Source organism: Carassius auratus, chromosome 37 (genome assembly GCF_003368295.1).
Source record: "Carassius auratus strain Wakin chromosome 37, ASM336829v1, whole genome shotgun sequence".
NCBI lineage: Eukaryota > Metazoa > Chordata > Actinopteri > Cypriniformes > Cyprinidae > Carassius > Carassius auratus.
Window position 1 is genome coordinate 16,997,511 of NC_039279.1, and position 26,187 is coordinate 17,023,697.

Here is a 26,187-nt window from a genome sequence, read left to right on the forward strand (position 1 = left end):
TACAATACAGTTTATGACTCAATATTGTTGAATTCTTGATTCAGAATGAGAGGATAACCATATTGCAGCTTATCACTTTGTTCAATAACAAGTGTACATGTACTTACCATGATAAACAGTAAGCACCTGGTATCTTTCAAATTTATATTATAATCATATGAATTAAGATTCCTCTTATACATTTTTAGGGAGATTCTGGTGGTCCATTACAGTGTAAGCAGGACTCTGTATGGATCTTAGCTGGTGTCACTAATTTTGGGATTCCTTGTGCCACTGGAATTGCACCTGACAGCTATGCTAGAGTATCCAAATTCCAAAACTGGATCTTGGAGACTGTTAATGGATCAGATATTGGATTTGTGACGTTTTCATCTGATGATGAAGATAAAGACAGCAGCTTTTTGTGCAGTGGAGAAGATATAGCCCTAGGTAAGAGTGTGAAAGCAGATGACAGTAATCTTTCTCTAAGGTGATAAATTAATGCTTAATTAACACTTAAACAAAACTTTTACAGCTTTTATTAAACTTGGGTTGTGTTTATTTCTGCATATACAGTACAGTAATTATACATTTGCAACATAAATTAATTAAAGAGACTGTTCACCCAAAATAAAACAATTCTATCTAAATGTACTCTCCCCCATGTCATTCCAAACCTGTATAGCATAGAAGAAGGTATTTGGAAAAAAGTGTTTTGAACCCCACTGACTTTTACCCCTAACCTTAGCATTTAAAGGCGTCATATGATGTGATTTCAAGTGTTCCTTGAAATCATCCACATTCTCCTAAAACCTTTTTTAAAATGTATTTTTAAACACTGCATTGCACCAAATAAACAAAATAATGTTCTTTTTAGCAACATCATATGACCCCTTTAACCAAACCAGCCCATGAGGCCATCTAGGTTTTTAACTATCAGCATAACATAAAACACACTCTGCAGCTCATTCTAGCCATTGCTAAACATGATTAGGAGCAGGTAAACTCTTTATATACAGGTGCATTAAAAATATCTTATTTGTTTCTTGGTATATTTTTTCCTGGCAGATTGACTAAATCTGTGCACTTCAGCCCCTAGAAATTGTGTAATGGCCAGTTAACTGAGCGAAATTAGCCATTTCAGCCAGTTCATACCATGTTTGAATGCAATATGCTACATAAGGATCATGGAATTATGCTGCAGATTATTGTATTTATTTATTTATTTTATTTTATTTTTTCAGGACTTTTTTACCCGTTTGGAAATAGAGACATAGAAAATCCCTCTCAAGATGACGGAAACTCTACAGTAGTGTTGGAAAAGCCCTTTGTATTTTTTGGACATGTTTTTGAACAAATTTATGTAAGAACATTCTCTTCATAAATTCTGTGTCTGTATGTACAGCATTCAGAAGAATTCAGAATTCACTCCATAACCCCAATAGCAATGCACAAAACCGATTATTAATAATTTTTCTAATTTATTAAAAATAACAAACTGAAATAAAACTTATTAAGATGAAGCACCGTTGTCAGTGGTTAAATCTTCAAGGATTTTGGGGTATGATCGTACAAGCTTTGCACACTTTGTTTTAGGCGTTTTCTCCAATTATTTTCCTCAGATTTATGTGGAAAAATAAAATGTAATGCTTTACATTATTTCTCCAATGAGAAAGTCCTGACTTTTTAAAATGTATTAAACAATTACAAATTATAATTTTGAAATAATCTGTTCAATGAATATTTACAACTAGTCATCTCAAAAACAGAAATCACAATAACAAAAATATTACATTTTTAGCAATACTTCCCATTCATACTCGCATGTCCCAAACAAGGTTGCTAAACTGTGAACCTCATATACATTTGAATCACATAACTTAACCACACAAAAATGAAGATCTTACACTTTCCATTAAAAAAAAAATGCAAATCAAAGTTGACTTTTGATTTTGTACTGCCAAATCTCTTTATAATATTGTTGAACCTCTTTTTCAGGTAAATAACAATGGGCATTTGACATTTGATGGGCCTCTTTCACAGCCAACACCAGATTATTTACTACAACTCAACAGAGACATCATTGCTCCTTTTTGGACAAACCTGGACAACACTATCAGTGGAACAATCTCCTATCGTCAGGTCACCAGAGGTGGACTCTTACTAGCGGCATCAAACAACATAAACCAGTATTTTCCGCATCTGAACTTCACTGCCTCATGGCTGTTCATTTCTACTTGGGATAAAGTACCATACTATAACAACTTACAATCGGTAAGCTATCTATTGCTGTTCTAACTCACATCTGGTAGTGAAAGTTTAGAGAAAGACTTCTGGAATTTATTTGTTCCAAATATTATTAGTGTATTTAGATGAGGTACCTTAACAGGTTTTAACACATTATCTTTTGGTGTATTATATGATTTGTTATTTCTTTAAGAATGCAGGTGAACTTACAGTATGTTATGCCAACATATCTCTCCAAGTTGTTCCAAACCAAGAAAACTTTTAACAAAATTGTATATATTTTTTTTATAGAAAATAAAATGAGGCCACATTCATGATTGGTTAAAAAAACTGTGCTGTTGGACAATGGTCCTTTTTTTGTTCAAGAAATATTACTGACATTTCACTAATATGACCTGTAAATGATAAAGGGAATGCTATAAATAGTAAATATAAATAATGCTATAAATATAAATATATAATATAAAGATGGGATTACTCTCTGTCTATGAGCTATTAAGATTCTTTTCTGTTCCTGTAACAGAGTTCATCTTTTCAAGTTGTTTTGGCCTCTGGTGGTTCTCTGTCTTTTGTCATGATGAATTATGGAAATATCTCTGCTACAGATCAACAGTTTCAGGTTAGAAAGGATGAGAACCGTATATATCTGAACTCTGGCATTAAGATTGATATAGAGAACGTGTAAGAAACCTGCGCTTCACAGTGTCTTTGATGATGTTTTCATATACTCAGGCTGGATATGGCACAGTTAATACAACAAATAATTTTTCCATTCCTGTGCCTGATGAAAATAAGCTCTTCAACTCCAGTAATGTCAATGTGTCGGGACGCTGGGTATTTCGGGTTGATGGTGGACCAGAGGAGGGTGATTATTTTGACTGTGTTTGATAGTATAAAGTAACTTTTCAAAGCAAGAACCGCATCTGATCAAATCGGAACAACTAAGATCTGTTACAAATTTTTGTAAATTGTAAAAAAACTTTAAGTATAAATTTAAAGCCATTGTAATTTGTTGGAATACCATTCACTGATAGACATCAATGATAAATTTTTTACAATTCCATTTGCAGTTTATGTAATGTGATGATGTTCTTTTACAAAAACAGGAATTTTCTATCCATATGGAGATGAGGATAAAAAGAACCATTTGGAGTATTTTGGAAGTTCTCCACTTATCAATCTGTCACAGCCGTTTGCGTACTTCGGGCTTATTTATAATGAGCTATACGTAAGTAGCGTTGTCACATTTATGTGACACTATATACTTTTTTTTTTTTTTTATTGAAACAGCAGGAGTTGCTTTACATTTCACATTATAAGAATATCCACTGACAGTCCAGATAACTAAGAATTTTACTGTTTTGGTCCCATAACAGGTGCATAACAATGGATATTTGTTTTTTAATGAGCTGATTTACCAGTTGCATCCCTATTATTTTCCTTTATACTCATCTGCGGACATCATCGCTCCACTATGGACATATATTGCAATTACACATCAAGGAACAATCTCTTACCGACAAGTTACAGATTCTCATCTCTTGAATCGGGCCTCAAAAGACATAAATCAATATTATCCCAACTTGAACTTCACTGCCTCATGGGTTTTCATTGCTACGTGGGATAAAGTATCGTTTTATGGATACAGGCGGACAGTAAGTGCCTTTTTATTTGGTGCAGTTTCTTGCACTGAAATTTGTAATAAGGAAACAGTTTCCCTTGTTCTCTATTTTAGTGTAGATATTCCCTTTGTCTTCCAGGAGTCAACTTTTCAAGCCGTTCTGGTGTCTGGCAAAAACATGTCATTTACACTCATGCATTATGGTCATATTGCTCCAACATATGAATTTAAGGTAAAGTAATGTGAAAAATATTCTGAAAAAAATAACTATATAATAAGTGTTGGATTTTAACTAAACTTTTCATTATCTTTTTTTTTTTTTTTTTTTTGATTAACAGTCTAGCTGTGACACAAGTGATTCAACTGATTTATTTTCGATTCCTGTCTATGATGCCACAAAACTGCCTTTCACAAGCAATGTCAACATCATGGGTCGATGGGTATTTCGAACTGACAAAGCATCAGAAATCAATGGTAAACTAAAACATTGCAAATGCATGCCATTTATTTCATACTGTACCTTGTTTAATAGTTGTGTGTCGTAAATCTAGAAAAAATAATTAAACAATAAATATGTAGTGAAATGTTGAGGGTTACAGATTAATTAAAACCATAAGTGTGCTGAAAAATCAATTTGTATTGCAGGACTGTTCTATCCATTTAGGAATGGGAACAAACTAAACCTTCAACAATATGAGTTTTCAGAGCTCAGTTTGCAGACACCATTTTCTTACTTCGGGCTCACATACAGAACTGTTTATGTGAGGACACTCAGTATTGCACTCAGTATTTTTAAAAAGCATTTTATCACTTAAACTAGCTATTAAAAGTAATATCTGTTCATTCAAAAACTCTTTTAGGTTCACAAAAGTGGATTTCTTACTTTCAACCGACCATTGTTTCCTTCGAGTCCCCCTACTCTTCCTGCAAATATAGACATTGTTGCTCCACTATGGACAGATATTGATAACAGTGATATTTACGTTCAAGAATTCAAGGGTGTCCGAGTACTACAGCGAGTAACAAATGATATACGTCAATCTTTTCCTAATACAAATTTCACTGCTGACTCCGTTTTTGTTTGTACTTGGGAAAATGTGACATATGTCAACACTTCAGCTCAGGTAAGATTTGTTACATTATTTGTTTTCACTTGTCTTGTGATTCTTGTGATCAATTTCTTTTTGCTTTGTTTTTCAGTATTCCTCTTTTCAAGTACTGCTGATTTCTGGTTCTGGATTGTCATTTATTGTATTTAATTACGGCAGTATTCCTCAAACTACACTTACTGCAATGGTGAGAGCTTTAACAGTTAAAATGTGTTTATAGAAATGTAGTAAAAAAAAAAAAATAGTTGAATGTTAGCCACAGATCTTCTTATCCAGACACCTGTAACAAACACATTTGTAATCATTATTTAGGCTGGATATGACACTGATGATTCAAGCAGTTTTTATACAGTTCCTGTGTCTAACGTCACTAACCTGACCAACTCCACAAATGTCAATGTTAAGGGCCGTTGGGCTTTTCGTACTTTGCCAATAGAACATGGTAATGTTTCTTTTTCTTCACGTCAATGTAATTAACTAATTATATATATATATATATATATATATATATATATATATATATATATATATATATATATATATATATATATATATATATTTTTTTTTTTTTTTTTTTTTTTTTTTTTTTTTTTTTTTTTTACCTTTATTATGTTCTGTACCAAGGCTATAATATGCTTTGTAATGCATTTCCAGGTCTCTTTTATCCAGCTGGCTATCAGGACTCTCTGAATCCCTGTCAAAGTAATGCAAGCTCACCAGCTTTGCATTTGCAGTATCCTTTCTTGTACTTTGGACGCAAATATCACAACATATATGTGAGACATTATGCTAAATATGCTACATTTGAAGTACATTAATGTATTACAAGTCATGTTGCTTCAGTTAAATGTTCAAATCTTTACTATAGGTCGACAATAATGGACTTTTAACGTTTGAACCATTTTATGAAAGAATCCCCAAGGCTTTCCCTGCCAACTCTACTAGAGACATTATAGCTCCACTCTGGACGAAATTTGACTGTAGCGTCAATGGAAGCATCTCCTACCGCGTGGTGACGCGAGGCCGTATCCTGAATCGGGCAAGAAATGATATCAAACAGTATTTCCCTCAGTTTGGGTTCTCAGTATATTCAGTCTTCATTGCTACTTGGAATAGAGTGCCATACTTGAACAGCCCCACAACGGTATGTAGATTAAAAGGCTATGTTAATCTTCCTTAACAGAAGTTTAGCGTAAATCTCAGGTAGAAAATGAAAGTGAGTTTTAAATTCTTGTCAACATCTAAATTATTTTAAGAATTGCATTGGGGGCTTTCACACTGAAGCAACATTTTCATGGTTCTATTAGTATTGACCTGTTCGCACTGCAAGAACTGTGAATGATTTTAGTTATAGGAACAGAGCAGGGTAATGTCTTGTAAAACTCATGTAGACATATGGTCTACTCAAACATTGAAAACAGTCATAGACTGGCAGACACCCAACTCCAGGCACTTCTCCATCGCCCATCCACCAGTTGTTGACGTTGTTGAATGCCAGTAAATGCACAGCTAAACAGATGAGCTTTGAGTCCAAACTTAAATGTGGATATTGTTTTAGCACATCTGATCTTTTCTGTAAACCGGTTCCAACTTTAGAATTTCTAAATGGAACCAGGAAAATAGGGGAAAATGTTATTCTGTAAGGACCACCCTTGTAGTTTCTAACTAAATTTCCATAACTACTTTGTGCGAAAGCCCCAATACATTTTGCCTGAATGAGTTTTGTTTATAGACCATTTGAAAATCTTTTTTTATGAAATGTAATGTTTTTACTGGACTTTTCCTAGGAATCTTCGTTCCAAGTCGTTCTAGTCATTTGCAGAACTCTTTCCTTTGTCATATTGAACTATGGAAATATCTCCTCAACTGATCAAAGTTTTCAGGTTGGACAGAATAAGAACTTTGTAATATATATTATATTAATAAGACCCTAGATGTCTTTCAGTGGAATAAGTAAATAAAAAAATATTCCAAAGGTCATATAACCTTGTCATTTTTATTTATTTATTATTATTATATATTGTTTTTTTTATATATACACAGGCTGGCTATGACACAATAAACTCAACAAATTATTTTTCAATCCCTGTGCCTGATGAAAATGAGCTATTCAACTCCAGTAATGTCAATGTGCCGGGACGCTGGGTATTCCGTGTTGATGGTGGACCAGAGGAGGGTAACTTCACTGTTTCATATAGACTATATACGTTTTTTTAGCCATGAAATATATCATGAAAAAATTGTATAAAAATACTTTTTATAGTATTGTATAAAAACAATAATTATATTGAATATTAGGGACATTCTACCCATATGGAGGTGTAGAGGATGAGATGAGCCCGAGGTCAGATGATGGAAGTTCTCCACTGATTCCTCTGCTGCAGCCATTTGTCTACTTTGGACGTGAATATGACAAAATATTTGTAAGAAGCATTTTGACATTCACGACATTAATATATATTCCACAAATTTGATGTTACATGAAAATACAGACAACTGGTTTTTATCTTATAGGTGAATAATAATGGAGACCTGACCTTTGAAAGTCCACTTTATCAGTGGTATCCCTATTATTTTCCTGCATACTCATCTATAGACATCATCGCTCCACTGTGGACAGACATTTATAATTATGAGAAAGGAACCATCTCTTACAGACAAGTAACAGATGCTCGTCTCTTGAATCGTGCTTCAAGAGACATAAACAAATATTTTCCCATCTTGAACTTCTCTGCCACTTGGGTTTTTATTGCTACATGGGATAAAGTACCATATTATGGAAACAGAGAGGCAGTAAGTTTCTCTTTCAGTTAGCATGTTAACTTTTGTTGCATAGTAATTTCCATAGAACTGAACTTAATGGAATATCCAGAATAATGCTTATATAAATGAAGAATTCCCGGTCTCTTCCAGGAGTCAACCTTCCAAGTGGTTTTGGTGTCTGGAAAAAACATGTCATTTACACTTATGCATTATGATTTTATCACTCCGACTGAAAGTGCAGAGGTATAGTGTGAAAAATGCTTCAAAATATTGTTTTATCTCAGTTTATGATCTTTAGCAGTGTGAAATGTGATTTAATGTGAATTTTGTCTTTGTTTTTCTTCTTTAACAGTCTGGCTTTGACACACTTAACTCTACTAATTTCTTTTCAATTCCGGTTTCTGAGGTCGCAAATCTGTCATACACAAGCAATGTCAATGTCACGGGTAGATGGGTATTTCGTGTTGACAATTCATCAGAAAACAATGGTATATATATCTATATATATATTCATGAAATGTGTCATTAGGTCAAATTCAGATCTAATTTGAGCTTTTGTCTCAAAACATATGCTTTTGTTAAAGGGGTCATGAACTGAGAAATCAAGGTCACCATACTAAAAGTTTCAGAAGTAAAAACATACTTGTTACTGAAATAAAAGCTTTTATTGACAGCAGGCCCAGCGAACGCAGATCCTGAAATGTGCCTACATATGACATAATAGATAGGTTAAAAACCACCTCCACAGATAAATATCAACACATAATTCTGTAGCTCTGCCCACTGATTCACACATGACAGGGAAATAACGTAATTGATGCTAAATGGGATCAAGCAACCAAGCAATGCCATTAAAGTTCTAAACATATTGTGCAGTGCCTGGTTGTGGAAGAATACAGTCACTCCATCCACTTCCTTTGGATTTAAATATTATGCTGGGTACACACACATTTTTTTGTAAAATCTTATAAGATTTTAAAAATGTGAGAGACCACAAACAAGGCGGCAAAAAATCCTAGATGGAACCTTTTTACTCCTATAGTTTGTGGTGTGCCATGATGTGACGAAAAAATGCACACCAAACACCAACTGATTTTCAACCAGAATCCCGAATATGAACACGGGAAAACCCACAAAATTCCATGAGATTAAACATGGTGGACAATAGGAATGAAGAAATTGCGATGATTGCATTTGATATGCTTCTGTCTTCTGTCAGCTCACTTTCTGATTGAAAATTGTAACGTTTCATGTTGATAATCTCCAGGTCATATGCACGCTTGTCCTCGGGGTTCCTTCCACACATCAGGATTTCGAAGATTTCTGATCGTAAATTTTAAATATGTTTTTCGATTCACAATTTGAACGCCTCCAATGTTCTTCCGAGCAGATTCAGTCACTCTTAACTAGTTGTGGGTCGTTATCGGCGCTGACGTGCTGCGTTGAGACTCTTCTCTGGCGATAAAAAAATATCGCCGTTAATCTATTCTCAAAGTTGGGTTGGGAGCTGGATCTATATTATTCGAGCAATGATGACTTTCACCTTGATATTTTAGCGAGGATGTATATCTAGTCGAATTGCACTGTAGGGGGCGAGAACGAGTCTTTGAACTTGTGAGTATGCCTACCAGTGATGCGTGGGTTGATCCGAAATGAGCAGGTGCCTGCGGTCACCTGTGGTTACCCGCGGACACGAGTCATCCAAAAATATTTTTAATGATATTCGGGTCGCGTTTGGTCGAGTCGTTTGAAATAAAGATGCCAATTAAACCTTTGTAATTTATATATTACTAGACACAATTTTGAAATACATTGGCCTACACTTTATTGGCAGAATAAATGGCGCGAATAGAGTGACCACCTGTCTCGCTTTATGTTGTACTGTACAGCAGTTTTACCCTTTGTCCCTCCTCATGCAAATTGAGCATCTGTCCTGCTTCTTCATTCAAACCTGCCTAATAAATACACGGATATGTCCATAGGCATACTGTTAACTTATGTCCAATAGTTCAGAGGAGAGCAATAAAAGTGTTAGTCGATAGGTTGAGTAGTATGTCGATTAAAGTGTTGACTGTTGCACGAACGCCTCCTCAACATTTGTTAACAAACCCAAATTGGAGAACACACGCTGTTTGGTCAGGTTAAGCAAAGCAGCCATGGCCTGTGTCCATGAAAAAGAGAAGATGCACTTTTAATAGCAAATGGACCACAGCATACTCTTGGTTAAGACATGTAGATGGCGAAGAAGAGAGAGGTTTTTGCATTCAAATCAGTGCAAACGTTTTTTAATAAGCCAAATGACCCACAGGCTGACAAAGATTGGGCAGCAGAAGTCATGAGCATTTATCATGCCTCACACACATTCATATCGCTCTACCGACTGCAATAAGTTTGCCCCAGTCATTTTTCCAGATTCTGAAATATCTAAGAAAAAAACTGTAGAAACTTTGGGTGATATTTTGGGCCAGGTGGTGTCTCAATCTTTTAGTTGGTGGGCTTAAAAAGAAATATATGCAGAAAGCTGTTGTCTAATTTTAAACGAAAATATTTAAATAAAAATAAATAGGCTACTCTCTGATTATGTAATCCATATGAAATGTGCATTTCACTCTGGCGTTCATGGCAAGTCTGCATCGTCAACTTCTTTGCAGCGACACAGAAAACACCAGTTTATTACTAAAAAAATAAATGTCTCCTTGCTAATTTAGACACATTCATAATCATTTCTTTAACCACTTCTTTGTGGCAAGCTTTATGTGTGCGGTCATACTGTTATTATCCTTTAAGTAATCAAGTTCATATAAAGGGGCGACGCATTTACTACTTGACTACTAAAAATGCGGACCAGGAAGCGGGTCGATTACAATATTTTCTTTCTATTTTTTTGCAGTCCAAGTTGCGGGCGGGTTACATTGACCCGTGCATCACTGATGCCTACTGTGAAATAAATTACCACATCAAACGTGACGTGCTACCATGGATGCAGCTGTAGCCGCCGGGTTTTGCTTAAGGATTTTTTTTTTTTTTAAGAAGCTTCCCAATGGAAATCTCGAAAAAGCACTTGAGAAAGCACCTTATGATGCATTTTGGAAACATGAGATGAGCCCCTGGTCTAATGCACCACCTGGCTTGAGAAACCCGATCTAAAAGACTTACTTTTAATCATTGTTTTATTCGGGTAGCACACATATTCTGAATGGCTTTGGCAGAATTCAAATTTGCGTTCCAAGATTACAGTGAGATTAATCAAGATTTAAAAAAATGTATCTATGCCCACCATTACTCTTAACACACCTTGCACCACAGGAAAATCTGATAAAATAATCTTTAGAAAACTACCAAGATAATCGGGACATTACCTAAGATTGACGGAAGGGGAGCAATCGGCCCAAAATCAGCCTGATTATCTTGTGGTGTGTACCCAGCATAAGTGTGCTGCACCATTTCTGTCAAATCCAAAATAGACGGCACAGCATTGCCTCTTAATCTCAGTCTTTCTGAAAATCCAGCATCAACCTGTACCTTGTTTACAAAGAAATTTGTGGTGAAATGAAGCAAACAAACGCACAATGTTTTACTCACGTGAGCTAAAACTTAATTAAAAATAAAGTTCATCCACACATTGACCAAAGTCACTGAAGGTTCCAACTATGAAGGATGTAGCTTGTCAAACAGACATACAGAAAGTTAGTTTACTATGAAAATCTGTTATCCAATCATAGCAGTAAGCGATTACTTTAGTCTTTAAATCAGGCATGCCCATAAATATTTTCTCGAGCCGGTCTCAAAACCATGGTAGAAAATAAGCTATTGCTTATTGATTTTGATGTTTTAAATGCAAAAACCATGGGAATATCATAAGTGGACCTCAGACAACAGTATAAAATAATAAAAAAGCCAGTTCATGCCCTTTTAAATTCTTTAAAAAGTGTCTAGTAGTGTTGTAACATTTGCCTCTGTTTTGTTTTGCAGGATTCTGTATTAAAACTTATCCCCAAGGTACATATATGTTATAACAAAATTTTCCAGGTTTCCAGTTTCCTAAATCTTTTGAATGTTAATGATTCATGCAGAATTGACGAGTAAATAAATACTGAATAAGGATTTTAACATGGGCCCCCTTAAAAAAAAAAAAAAAAAAAAAAAAAATCATGGAATTGCATGATGCATCTGCAGCAGTATCTCTTGAGAAGTTCTTGGGTAATACAACTATTGTAACCTTTGTGTTAGCTTCCTCAGATGATGTTTCTAGTGCTTTGATATGTGGAAGAACCCCAGTTACCACCAGCAGCAGGATAGTAGGAGGTCAGAACGCTTCAGCTGGACGCTGGCCCTGGCAGGCTAGTGTCCTCTGGCAAGGCAGCCACATCTGTGGAGGTTCTCTCATCAACAAAGAGTGGGTGCTGTCTGCTGCCCACTGCTTTAATAGGTAAACTCATTCAACCTAGTTGCAAATAAATTATTAAGCTTTCATAGATGCTTTAAGTAGTTTACAAATTAACCAAGTAATTAATGTAATGTTAAAAGCCTAATATATCACACCAATAGTATTGTAACAGGTTTTAAAAAATAAATGTTTATTTGTTCTTCTTTAAGTCATCATTTTATTGCATTGAATCATGTTCCCTTTCACATGCTTACCCAATTATACTCAGTGTTGCACCAGTGCTGATACTGTGGGAACACCTGTGGATGGAACCGATTGTATGAAGCCTGAGTAGAATCATGAGCAATTCATTGGCAGATGCCACATACATTGCCCCTTTAAAGAGATATTGCATCACTCATGCTATATCGTATATATTCTCAGATTTATTTTTCTTCAAGAAGACATATATGAGTTTTACGGCTCATGCTAGGTTTTTTTCTTTCTTTCTATCTTTTTTTTTGTTGGATTACTTTTACTGTGCTTAAGTGGCTGTTTCAAGCAAAACACTTTTTCCTCATGCCATGTCATTTTTGAAGTGTGTTTCTCCGTGTTATTGCCTCATTGACAGCGGCGATGGAGCTAATGGAGAGTGAGCAGATGGGATTTTCTCTTTCTGTCTCCTCCAAAAGAGAGAATGACTTGAAAGGCTGGCTTCTGTTTAGCATAGGGAGGTCAACTAGCGTTCCCTTTCAGTCGGTCACGTTCGACGTTACGAATGGGGATCTCGCCCGAGAGCACAATCACCTTTGAGTGGTTTGCATCAATAGCTCCGCCCCACAGAACGGGTATATAAGGAGCAACGCGAGCAACTCGCATTCAAGCTTTCGCTTCGGAGCCGAGCACATCGCTTGCTGCAATCACCGGAGTGTTTACAAGCAAGAGCTGGTGTTGGTGTGACGGCGCGATTCAGCGGTTCGTCTGGGTTTTCTGCAACAGCTCCCGCGTTCCCCTGAGCGCTTCAACACCCCTAAAAGAGCAATTTCTGTCACAAAAGAGATACGGGCCAATTTGCGTCTTTTTAAAGATGTCATTTTGCCCGTGCGTTTCTGGGTGCGGTCGATATATCGCTCCTCGTGACGGTCATGATCGCTGTGTCACGTGTCTGGGCTTCCAGCACGCTGAGACTGCGTTCGTGGATGGCTCATGTTCTCATTGCGGGGACATGACCATCTCGGCGTTAAGATCGAGACTCGATTACCTTAAAAGGTATAGAGTCCCCTCTGCCACACCCCATTCTAGCTCTTCTTCTCGTAAGGGGGCTACTTCGGCTGGTGGCCAGGGTGATCTGAGGGATACTGTGTGGGCTTCCCCGACGAGCGAACCTCCTCGGGCCACACCCCCCTCACATACGCCACAGCCGGTTGAGTTCCCGGATGAGTTTGCTGGACCCTCTCAGGTTCCTGACATCTCATTCGGGGCTCGCAAAGAGGACCGTATGTCGATCGCCGCATCACAAGGCGGGCTTGAGTCCTCGGGAGATGAGGGTTCGGCTGCGTTGCTTCCCTCGGGAGTGCCAGCGTTGTCCAAGTCTGATCCCGAGCTGACGGCCGTGCTTTCCCGGGCAGCGGAGAGCATCGGGCTTGAGTGGAATTCTCCACCCTGTCCCGAGCGCTCGAGGCTGGATGATTGGTTCCTGGGGGCTGCTCATGCGGATCACCAGCACCCCCCTCTGGTTCCTTTGTTCCCGGAAGTGCACCAGGAAGTAACTAGTTAATGGAAGGCACCTTTAACTGCCCGAAACCATTCTGGTTCTTCCTCCGCCTTCACTGCCCTCGATGGTGGGGTGGCCAAGGGGTATGCTGGGATTCCCCCCAGCGTTCTGTTGCGATGCAACTGTGTCCACAGAGCGCCTCCGCTTGGCGTGGTGGTCCCAAGCTCCCCTCCAAGGCCTGTAAGTTCTCATCCACGCTTGTGGCCAAGGCTTAGAGAGCTGCGGGCCAGGCCGCTTCTGCCCTGCATGCCATGGCCTCACTTCAGGTCTATCAGGCCAAGCTGCTCCGGCAGCTGCACGAGGGCAGTGCTGACCCAGGGGTTTTGCAGGAGGCGCGCACTGCTACCGACCTCGTTCTCCGGGCGACGAAGGTCACTGCGCGCTCCTTGGGTCAGGTGATGTCCACTTTGGTGGTACAGGAGTGCCACCTATGGCTGAACCTGGCAGACATGAGGGAGTCTGATCGGGCTCAGCTCCTCAACTCCCCGGTCTCCCAGGATGGCCTCTTCGGCGACGCGGTAGAGAGCTTTGCCCAGCAGTTCTCTGCCACCCAGAAGCAGTCTGAGGCCATCAGACACATCCTGCCCTGGCGGCCCAATGCTGTTTCCACCCCACTGCCAGCGCAACCGCCTCAGCCTGCTCGTCGCCGAGGGCGCCCCCCTGCGTCCTCCTCCACTCCCGCTCGGCCACAGCAGCAGCCTTCACCCCGGCCGCAGCGAGGAGACGGCCGCAGAAGGGTGGCGCAACCCGTCTCTGCCCCTAAACCTCCCAAACGCCAGGCCAAGAGGCGTTCCTGAGATGGGTGACCCGGAGTTGGAGACGTCAGCTCATCAGGAGATGGTAACAGGACCACTCCTTCCCCCGGAGGAGGGCCGGGGGAGAATCCTTTGTTCTCATTTTCTTTTTGTTCCGCCACTGGCCCTGCGGCCGGTGATACCCAAACCTTCACTAAAAGAGCTGTTTCCTCCATCTCTGGGTCCCAAGGGTCCTATCTCCCCGGGTCCTATCTCCCCTAGTCTTTACAAAGGTTGCGGAAGGAGCCCTGGCTCCTCTCAGGGAACAAGGTGTCCGTATCCTCAACTACCTCGACGACTGGCTGATCTTAGTTCACTCTCAAGAGCGGTTGTGCGAGCACAGGGATCTGGTGCTCAGACACCTCTGCTCCACTGCTCCACCACGCTGCCCCACTGTGGGTATGCCTGTAGTCCCCTTGACCCCGCTGGTTCGGTTCCTGGGAGCCTGGCTAGAGCTCCCCAGGCCTTCCCGCTGGCTCATCCGGACGCTCAGGCTCGGCTACGTGATTCAGTTCGCCCCGCGTCCCCACAGGTTTCGGGGTGTCCACGCTACGATGGTGGGCAAAGATGCCCCTGTCATGCGTGCGGAGGTCGCGACCCTGCTGACAAAGGGAGCGATAGAGCCGGTCCCTCCAGCCGACATGAAGTCCGGCTATTACAGCCCTTACTTCATAGTACCCAAGAAGACAGGTGGGTTACGGCCAATCCTGGACCTGCGTGCCTTGAACCGAGCTCTGCACAGACTCCCGTTCAAGATGCTAATGCCCAAGCGCATTTTCGAATGCATTCGTCCGATGGATTGGTTTGCAGCGATCGACCTGAAGGACGCGTACTTTCATGTCTCCATTCTTCCTCGACACAGACCGTTTCTTCGGTTTGCTTTCGAGGGGCCGGCATATCAGTACAAGGTTCTCCCATTCGGGTTGGCCTTATCTCCCCGAGTCTTTACAAAGGTTGCGGAGGGAGCCCTGGCTCCTCTCAGGGAACAAGGTGTCCGTATCCTCAACTACCTCGACGACTGGCTGATCCTAGTTCACTCTCAAGAGCGGATGTGCAAGCACAGGGATCTGGTGCTCAGACACCTCGCCCGACTGGGTCTTCAGGTCAACTGGGAAAAGAGCAAGCAGAGTGCAGAGAATCTGTGCAGAGAATCTCTTTTCTCTGTATGGAAAAAGCCATGTTCGTGCAGCTTACGAATGAGCACGCGCAGTCACTGCTGAATTGTCTGAGACAATTCGATGGCAAGAGAACGGTTCCACTGAAACTGTTTCAGAGGCTCCTGGGGCATATGGCATCCGCGGCGGCGGTCATACCGCTCGGGCTACTCCATATGAGACCGTTTCAGCACTGGCTTCACGACTGAGTCCCGAGATAGGCGTGGCAACAGGGCACGCTACGAGTGACCATCACTCCGGCCTGCCGCCGATACTTTACCCCGTGGTTGGACCCCTCGTTTTTACGGGCTGGCGTGCCCCTAGAACCGGTGTCCAGACATGTTGTTGTATCAACAGATGCCTCTGCCATGGGCTGGGGTGCCATGTGCAATGGGCATGCTGCGTCAGGCTCCAGAAAAGAACCCCGACTTCAGTGGCATGTCAATTGCCTCGAGTTGCTATCAGTTCGTCTTGCTCTGCACCGCTTCAGGGCCCTGCTGAAGGACAAGCACGTTCTGGTCCGTATGGACAACACTGCGACCGTAGCATACATCAACCGTCAGGGTGGTCTACGCTCCCGCCGCATGTCGCAACTCGCTCGCCATCTCCTCCTATGGAGTCACAAGCATCTGAGGTCACTTCATGCCATTCACATTCCGGGCAGGCTCAATCGTGCAGCCGACGAGCTCTCAGGGCAGCAGTCTCGCCCCGGGGAATGGAGACTCCACCCCCCAGTCGGTTCAGCTGTTTTGGGAACTCTTCGGAGATGCTCAGGTAGACCTGTTTGCCTCTCCAGAAAATTCCCACTGCCAGTTGTTTTACTCCCTGACCGAGGCCACCCTCGGCACATACGCCCTGGCACACAGCTGGCCACTGGGCCTGCGCAAGTATGCGTTTCCCCCAGTGAGCCTTCTTGCACAGAAGTTGTGCAAGATCAGGGAGGACGAGGAGCAGGTCCTCATGGTTCCGCCTTTTTGGCCCGGGCAGACCTGGTTCCCCGAACTAGTACTCCTCGCGACAGCCCCTCCCTGGCCAATTCCTCTGAGGAAGGACTTTCTTTCTCAGAGACGGGGCACCCTCTGGCACCCACGTCCCGATTGGTTGAACCTACATGTGTGGGTTCTGGACTGGTCATGGAAGGTTTAGGTACCTTGCCACCACAGGTGGTAGCTACTATCATTTCAGCTAGGGCCATGTCCACCAGACATGCCTATGCTTTGAAGTGGAACCTCATCACTTGGTGTTCTTCATGGCGTGAGAACCCCTGGAAATGCCCAATTGGGTCAGTGCTTTCCTTTCTTCAGGAGGGGCTGGAACGAAGGCTGTCTCCTTCCACCCTCAAGGTCTATGGGGCTGCCATTTCGGCTCACCATGACCCTGTTGAAGGTAAGTCACTTGGGAGGCACGATCTGATCATCAGGTTCCTGAGAGGAGCAAGGAGGCTTAATCTGCCTCGCCCTCAGCAAGTCCCCTCTTGGGACCTTGCAGTGGTTCTATCAGCACTGCAGAGAGCTCCCTTCGAACCCTTACTCTCAGTAGAGCTAAAGTTTTTATCTTTGAAAACTGTGCTCCTGATGGCTTTGGCTTTGGTGAAGAGGGTCGGGGACCTGCAGGCATTTTCAGTTGACGAAGCGTGCCTGGAATTTGGGCCGGCTAACTCTCATGTTATCTTGAGACCCCGGCCTGGGTACGTGCCCAAAGTTCCCACCACTCCTTTTAGGGATCAGGTGGTGAACTTGCAAGCGCTGCCCCTGGAGGAGGCAGACCTAGCCCTGGCGCTACTCTGTCCAGTACGTGCGCTCAGCACCTACGTGGACAGAACTCGGTGCCTTAGGACCTCAGACCAGCTCTTTGTCTGTTACGGAGTCCAGCAGAAGGGAAAGGCTGTCTCCAAGCAGAGGTTATCCCACTGGATAGTGGATGTTATTGTCCTGACTTATCAGGCTCGAGACCTACCATGCCCCCTCGGGGTGAGAGCTCACTCAACTAGGAGTGTAGCTTCCTCCTGGGCTAGCAGACATCTGTAGAGCTGCGGGCTGGGCGACACCTAACACATTCACGAGATTTTATAATCTCCGTGTAGAGCCCGTGTCCTCCCGGGTACTCGCCCCTTCGGGCCAGTAAGGACCTGCTCGGTGTCAATCCGCTTGCTGCGCCATTCCACTCTGCGGATTGGATGTGTGCGCTATTCCCCTCAGGTGAGTTCCTCAGTCAGAACCCTGGGTTCCTCCAGCACTGTTGATGTCCAACACTTGCGTACATGCCCCTTGGTCAGCCATGTGTGGGACTAGGTGCCTCCATGTGTCGTGATTCCCCCCCTGAAGGAGGGAACGGAGACGTTACGTCCCCTTGCCACATCGCTGTTCCACTGAACGGCCGCGTCACTGGCTCGGCTCCTCAGCGAAGACTTGAATGCGAGTTGTTCGCGTTGCTCCTTATATACCCGCTCTGCGGGGTGGAGCTTGCGATGCAAATTCCGCAGACAAAGGTACTTTGTGTACCATTGGCTCGTTTTGTACCACTCGAAGGTGATTGGGCTCTCGGGCGAGATCCCCATTCGTAACGTCTCCGTTCCCTCTTTCAGGGAACGAGGGTTTACATATGTAACCAAGACGTTTTCTGGTCACCGTAATAGTTTTAGCTTAAAAGTTTACCAAAAAAAATTACATGTTTAAGGCCCTATGAAGTGTTAAATCTTTTCTCACCTGTTTTATTGTTACCAAATTCTGTTTACGCAAGTCTAATTATTTGAATGCATAAAATATCGGTAATGTTAATTGTATTAATCTTTTAATAATTTTAAAAGTAGAAATAGTATTAGTAGTAGTAGTATTACATACAACAGTAATATATTTCAGGTGATTTACATTTACAAAATATTAATAAATTAATCTCTGTTAAGAAAAAAATATCTCGTCCCCTCAACATAAGAAGTACACATCATGGCCATGAGAAATTGATAATTTCATGTTAGGATCTCAAGGCCACGACTTCACATTGCGTTGCTGTCGTTACCTCAACAAATGGTAACATTCCCACAAGTTAATATGATTTTCTAACAAGTTAATATGCCGTTTCCATGAATTAATATCTTGTTGCCACGACATAATGGGCGAATTACAAACGTGCCTCGAAGGGCACTTTGGGAAGGGGATGCAATTTGTAGGGATGTTCCAAACGAAAGTAAACCACTGAATCCTTTCACGAAGGGCCCTTTCCAGAAGTCCATTAGCGAAGGGAACATGATGTTCACTCCACGGAAGTAATTTGCATTTTTGATCACGTGATCTTTAGCTACGTAAATAGAATAGTCTAATTGAATTTGTCTATTTTAATGTAACACAACATATTTTTCATCAGTGATGTAAATCTGATTTAGGACAGTAGTGTAAGTGAGTTTAGTTTGAAAAATTGTAATAGTAAATGAGACACAATTAGACAATATTGGAATAAAATAATAAGAAGAAATATTTATTTGCAACAACTGATGGAGTGCTGAATGCTAAACATACACGCAAGATTGTCAAGGTAACACATGGTTAGTCATTCCTTTCACCAAATGAGTTTCTAATGCTTATGCGAGGCAAAAATTACCAGCACCCTTCAAAGAACACAGTTCAAGAGCTCTGCCCTTTCAAGGGAGTAGAGCATAGGGATACACACTTCAGTTCTGATTTTACTTAATATCATATTCCCACGAGTTAATATGTTGTGGCCATGACAAAAATAAGTGAACCAAAACATGTCTTCTCCCAGTCACCATAAGTACCTTTAAATGTCTGTGACTCTGGGCCCTATTTTAACGATCTAAACACAAAGTGTAAAGCGGACGTCGGCGGTGCACTCAGTGCGTGTCCAAATCCACTTTTGCTGTTGTAACAACGGAAAAATGGTTGGCGCGCCCGGGCGCATGGTCTAAACGGTTTGTCCCTATTCTCTTAATGAATAATGGGTGTTTTTTGAGCATAACATGCAATAAACCAATCAAAGTCTCATCTTCCATTACCTTTAAGAGCCAGTTGTGCTCGTGCCATGACGGATTTGCTATTTACACGGCTGTATTTGGCAAGCGTGACAGAACGCGTCTCCGAGATGAAACGGGTTTGACACAGTCTATGGCGCAGTCCATTTTCAGCTCCATAAAAAACATTGCACTAGCAATGTGCTAGAACACACCTCTTTTTTAGACCAGCACACCCATGGGCGCACAAATTGGCTCAAATGCATGACATGGCGCTGTACAGGAAAATGAGAATGGTGCCGGACTGAAACTAGCAAACACACTTGCTACGCCTTGCGTCGCATTGTGCCGGGTGTATTATAGGGCCCTTTGTGTCAATATGTTATTTATATCACCAAAATGTAAGATTAAATGTTTTACCCTGTACAGCCTGAAATATAAAATAACATTAAGACCTTTTTTATAAAAATAAAATAATAATAATACAATTAAAAAGATTAATAAAATAAATGTAATTTTTTTTTTTAAGTTTAAGTTTGATGCAGTATTTTATGGCCCATATAGTATGATATATCGAGAATTATTCAGATGCCCCAAATGAGCAAAATATGCAGTTTGGTGCTTATGTTGTTATGTATATCACCAAAATGTACAATTAAATTATGATTCCTGCATAGATGTAAATAAATTATTTTTTATTTTATTATTCAATTCAATTTAAAAATAAAAATAAAGGTCTCATTGTTATTTTACATTTCAGGCTTTACGGGTTTAAAACACTTCCCTCTAGTTTTTCACTATTTCTTTAACTTCCTCAGGGATACTGCATATTTTTACACTGTGTTGTTGGGGCAACAGACCCAGGAAGGCTTCAGCCCCAATAAAGTGTTCAGATATGTGAAAATAATCAACAAACATCCTAGTTACAACCATTTAACAAATGACAATGATATTGCTCTTCTCAAAATGAGCTCTCCAGTCACCTTCACTGACTACATCAGACCCGTGTGTCTAGCAGCTCATGACAGTGTGTTCAACAGCGGCACAGACAGCTGGGTCACTGGATGGGGAAACATTGGTGAAGGAGGTGAGTATTCATTCCCATTTCACGTTAAAATCAACATGAAAAGCCTTTAACAATGCCATTCAAAAAAGTATAGTCATGCAGAGTAAGTAACATCTCATGTATTTCCTACAGTGCCCCTTCCATCGCCTAATGTTCTACAGGAAGTGGAGGTTCCTGTAGTTGGTAACAGACAGTGCAACTGTCTCTATGGAGTTGGAAATATAACAGACAACATGATCTGTGCTGGTCTACTGGAAGGAGGCAAGGATTCATGTCAGGTACAGAAACTCTGAACAGAAAGTTCAGCCCCAACTTGTGTTTACAAGATAAACAATGAGTGCTTCAAATAAGGAATAAGTAACTAGGCTTTCTCAAATTTGTGAAGTTCATACCAAATCTACAAAATATATTCAGAGACTTTTTCAGACACTTGGTAAAAAGCACACAAGAAATTCCCAAGTAATTATTGTTTGGTAGTTCTTGATTGACAAAAACAAATAAATACATAAAAAATATATATATATATATATATTTTTTTTTTTCATTAAATTTCCTCAGTCTTGTCTCTACATTGATTAGCTTTTAATAAAATCTTTGCACATGTGGATTTATCATTAATATACAGTATACCCAGCATACACTACCATTCAAAAATCTGGGGTCGGTAAGATTTATTTATGTTTTTGAAAGAAATAAATTATGCTCACCAAGGCTGAGTTTATTTGATCAAACATACATTAACAGTAATATTGTAAAATAATAGTACAATATTACAATTTACAATAATTGTTTTCTATTTTAATATATTTTAAAATGTAAAATATTCCAAAACTGAATTTTCAGCATTATTACCCTAGTCTTCATTGTCACATGGTCCTTCAGAAATTATTCTTATATGCTAATTTGGCTGCTTAAGAAACACTTCTGATTGTTATTAATGTTGAAGACTTTTGGTCAATATAATTCATCCTTACAGAATAAAATTATTAATTCCTTTAAAATATTTATATATATATATATATATATATATATATATATATATATAATTTATACCCTTAAATGTTTATTTTATTGATGTGTATTTTCAGGGTGATTCAGGTGGTCCAATGGTGAGCAGAGAGAGCTCAGTATGGGTTCAGTCTGGTATCGTTAGCTTTGGGACTGGCTGTGCTCGACCTGAACTTCCTGGTGTGTACACCAGAGTATCATGTTATCAGGAATGGATCAGCTCTATTGTTTGCAGCGATCCTCCAGGTTTTGTGCAGTTTACCTCTGCTGGAGCTAACCCTGACTACAGTTACAGCTGTCCTGGTCTTCCTCCTCCTTTCTTATTAACCGAATCTATAATTCCATCTTCTGCAACATTTCCTCAACATAATTCTTTGCTATCATATTCTGTTTTGCTTCCACCCATGTGTTCCATAATGTATAAGGTTTGAGGTCAGTAAGTTTTTATTTTTTTCCTATTCTAATAGAAAACAGTTAATTTAAATAAGATTTCACAATATTAAAACAAAGAGACTTATTTAAAAAACGAATATAATAATAAACAAATCATTAAAATCATATTGACCACAAACATTTTAATGGTAGTGTCTGTACAAAAATATACAATGTGGTGGTGACATAAGTGGTGTTTATTCTCAGTCAAATACATTAATTTAAAGAGTTTTGACTTTACTGTATTTCGTCGTTTTCCTGATTATCCTTTCACAATTTATTTTTCACATTTAAATAGCTCCAAATAATAATTTATTTTATATTCTGCATCACTTCAGTTTATATAATATATACTGGATAATGATCATTTATTTACCATGTATTTCTAATTACCTTGTGAACACATATATTGTTTGTCAAATATTTTGTGAAGAAACACATGCATGTTGTTTCACAAATTAAAAAAACATATATTTATTTTACCGATTATTGATGTAGCAAAACAATTTGTCACTTCCATTTTATTTCATATTGTGTTAATGTTTGTATCTTTACACCCTTTAATTTCATTTAGCAAAGGAATAAATATTATATACTTAAGCAATACACTTTTTTAATTATATGTACATAAAGGATATGTAGTACTTTTTTTATATAATTATGTCATAATTGCTTTGTTTTTGTGATCATTTAATGGTGGTTCCATATCTGTCGGTCACTACTAATTATGTCAACTGGGAGGCCAATCATCTCTGAGTTTAAGAGAAAATGCCAATGAAAATCGGCTAGTGGATTTAACATACCTGAGCCACTCCTCATGACCACGGTATAAATAGGCAACAGGTTCATCCACTCATTCAGATTTTTGCTTTGGAGCCAATTGGTTGTATTCGTCAAAGCCATTCGTTTGCTGTGTGTCGGGAAGCTGTTTTGGTTGGCGGTACGGCGCGAATAGCAAATTTCCTAATTTCCTTTGGAGATCAGCAGAAGGGGAAGGCTGTATCCAAGCTTAGGTTTGCTCACTGGATAGTGGATGCCATCACCTTGGTGTAGCATTTCCAAGGCGAGCCATGCCCCCTGTGGGTGTGGCCTCCTCCTATGCGCAGGCCCAAGGAACCTGTCTGGCAGACATCTGTCAAGCTGCGGGCTGGGCGACACCTAACACCTTTGCAAGGTTTTACAAGCTTTGTGCAGAGCCAGTTTCTTCCCTTGTGTTGGGTAACAGGTTTTGGCGGGAAGGGCTGGCAGATAGGGAATGTCTCGGTTACGTACATACTGTAAGCCTCGTTCCCTGATGGAGGTAATGGAGACGTTATGTCTCCATGCAACAACCTTGATCCATTCGCTGTTGCCAGGACACGTACTCGGCTCCTCAGCGTAAAACCTGAATGAGTGGATGCACTTTTTTTAAGTGTACTTACTGCACAATAATGCACAATAAGGACACACATGTGTATAAATTAAATGTATTGTTTTTGGCTCTTAAGTGCATTTCATTTGTAATTATTTTTAAATGTATCACATTTTAAAATTGTATTAAATGCAATTAGCTGAATTTTGAGTGTATTTTTGAACCACTTAAGAGGGACTTTAGGAAATCTTTATATGTATACTTGTAGAATTGCTTCTAGTGTCTTTAAAATATGGTTAAAGTGTACAGATCAATGTACTGAGAAATACAGGTCTTCACGGTTCCAAAAATTTGTGCCCGAACCCGAAAGAGACCCGTAATGTACTACACCGAACCGACCAGGACCCGTCTAATATTTCAAAAGCTGGACCTGGACCTGTGTAGGTCCGAGAAATGCCTACCCGGACCCGTAAATTATTTGAAAGCTGGACCTGAACCCGCCGGGAAGACACAGACCCGACTGGACCCGACTGGACCCGATTGTCACATATTCCACCTTAAATTGCTTTTACAAGTCAATAAACATGTTGCGAAAATATATATATATATATATCTTACATAATTTAAGGAGCAGTAGTCTCTTGTCCTTGTACCTGACTGCCTCTGATGCATTACAATCCTCCGACAAGAAAGTTATCCATGTTATTGCGCTTGTTATTCCAAGTCCAAGCTTAATCCACTCATTATTTCAGCTTCAAAGTTCCACTTGATGTCACGGTGTACATTCTGACTGACGAGTTAACTCGCATAATAACTTCGACTGTTTGCCCTTTTGAACTATAATAATGAACGCTCCTTCAGGGCAATGGCCGCTGACGCTATTATCTCTGTGCTCTCTACTCTGCGTCGAGTCTGAATCTGACCAAAAAAACTTTAAGATTAAATGGTTTATTTCTATTAAATAAACCATTTAAGTATAAAAATGGGAAAAAAATTTAAAGCGCGGTTTGTCCCTCACTGGTTGCCAGAGAAACATGACACCGCTCGAGACTGCACCGCATATGCGAGTTAACTGGATCATCCTAAAATATGATTTAACGCAATTTGAGCGTCATAGAAAACATTCATGTGACAGTTCACCTCCAATTTTGTTGCTGATTTGAAATATATTAAACATGAGTGTGTCAAGTCTGCAATTATCACCGTGCGTGCACTTGCATTCTGCGCGCTCTGTTTCTAACGGCAGAGAGAGAGAGAGTGAGAGAGAGATCGCTGTTTTTGTTTTTTGCTCACTCTGTTATTTCCTAATTTTACAAGTTGCAAGTTACAAAAAACACAAGCAGTGTGATCACGGCCGGATGTTCTCCGAGTCCGATGACTCCAATCGCACGGGTATTACACACAATGTGAAAGAGACCCGGGACCTGAAGTAATAGATTCGGACCCGGGTGCACTGTGAAGACCTCTACTGAGAATCAATTAATGTATAAAACTTAAATATACTAAAATATACTTTAATTAATGTTTTCTATATAATTACATATATTTTTAGTTATATAATATATATATAATGAAGTTGTAATTTAGTTTATTTAAAACTATTGTGCAGTGGCGCTGGGCTGGTGGCCATCTTGTCTGGAGACACAGGTGTAGAGTCGGCCATCTTATCTGGAGACAAAGGCGTTGAGTCAGCCATCATGTCTGGAGAGACGGATCTGGCTGGTGTATCCTGTTGACTATGATGGTATAGGTATTTGGTGAAGCCCCAAATGTCAAGAGGCAAAGGGTCTTCAAGGCAGTGGTTAAAAACATCCTTCAATGCTGCATCGTTATAATCCAGCCCTACTGCCAAGTGCTGCGAAATGCTCTTCTGCCATACATTATAGTTATAATTTTTTATCCGCTGAGAAAATCGCCACGTTTCATTTTGCGCCGCCATATGTACTTGTGTAACTACTCATTTAACAGTCTTTAAATGAGGAAAACATTAAAAGTGTCTGGTGGCTTCTAAATCCATATGTGTTTTTGTATCCTAAGGAATGAATGGTGCTAAGCTAAAAGTTAACATTGTGGTGCCATGTGCTACAGCAATTGAATGCATGCACTGAGACGGGAGAGGTACGTATCAACTCATCTAAGTTTCGGGAAGAACATAGTTTTCTTTAACCCTCTATGGTACACATTATGTTCTAACCATGGAATATTTTTAAATAACTTTTTATTACATGAAATAGCTTCAATTATACAAATCCCAAAAATATTTGTGATGTTTTTTTTTAGGGGGGGGGGGGGGGGGGTATTTAGGAAAACGTTTCCATATGGCAACAGTGTACCACAATGGAAAATGGCCAAAAAAGTAGTTTTTCTATTAAATTATGATTATCTTTTCTATTTAAATCTTTTAGATATTGATAGCTTTTTATACTTGGAATTCATGCAAACCAAAGGTAAGTAGGTTCCTAGCATTTAACCTTCAAAATGGTACTTAAAAGTATTATAATAATGCTTGCAAACGAAAAAAAAAAATTGTACCATATATGCATATCAAATTCAACAACGTTT

At 40.1% G+C, this 26,187-nt stretch overlaps 1 protein-coding gene across 1 annotated transcript in view; it reads left to right on the forward strand.

Annotated features, from left to right (window-relative positions):
• The window catches only part of LOC113056403 (uncharacterized), a 35,353-nt gene extending 13,022 nt beyond the window's left edge, over window positions 1–22,331 (forward strand). The window contains exons 7-32 of the mRNA XM_026223171.1: window positions 189–429; window positions 1,224–1,342; window positions 1,978–2,253; window positions 2,750–2,845; window positions 2,959–3,091; window positions 3,333–3,454; window positions 3,603–3,881; window positions 3,987–4,079; window positions 4,186–4,321; window positions 4,493–4,608; window positions 4,708–4,971; window positions 5,048–5,143; window positions 5,269–5,398; window positions 5,611–5,732; window positions 5,825–6,100; window positions 6,744–6,839; window positions 7,000–7,132; window positions 7,255–7,379; window positions 7,471–7,749; window positions 7,870–7,962; window positions 8,072–8,207; window positions 11,692–11,718; window positions 11,950–12,148; window positions 20,587–20,855; window positions 20,967–21,112; window positions 21,923–22,331. Coding sequence (XP_026078956.1) covers window positions 189–429; window positions 1,224–1,342; window positions 1,978–2,253; window positions 2,750–2,845; window positions 2,959–3,091; window positions 3,333–3,454; window positions 3,603–3,881; window positions 3,987–4,079; window positions 4,186–4,321; window positions 4,493–4,608; window positions 4,708–4,971; window positions 5,048–5,143; window positions 5,269–5,398; window positions 5,611–5,732; window positions 5,825–6,100; window positions 6,744–6,839; window positions 7,000–7,132; window positions 7,255–7,379; window positions 7,471–7,749; window positions 7,870–7,962; window positions 8,072–8,207; window positions 11,692–11,718; window positions 11,950–12,148; window positions 20,587–20,855; window positions 20,967–21,112; window positions 21,923–22,273 — 4,353 coding nt within the window. The 3' untranslated portion in view covers window positions 22,274–22,331. The remainder of the gene's footprint in view (window positions 1–188; window positions 430–1,223; window positions 1,343–1,977; window positions 2,254–2,749; window positions 2,846–2,958; window positions 3,092–3,332; window positions 3,455–3,602; window positions 3,882–3,986; window positions 4,080–4,185; window positions 4,322–4,492; window positions 4,609–4,707; window positions 4,972–5,047; window positions 5,144–5,268; window positions 5,399–5,610; window positions 5,733–5,824; window positions 6,101–6,743; window positions 6,840–6,999; window positions 7,133–7,254; window positions 7,380–7,470; window positions 7,750–7,869; window positions 7,963–8,071; window positions 8,208–11,691; window positions 11,719–11,949; window positions 12,149–20,586; window positions 20,856–20,966; window positions 21,113–21,922) is intronic.
• Window positions 22,332–26,187: the final 3,856 nt, after the last annotated feature.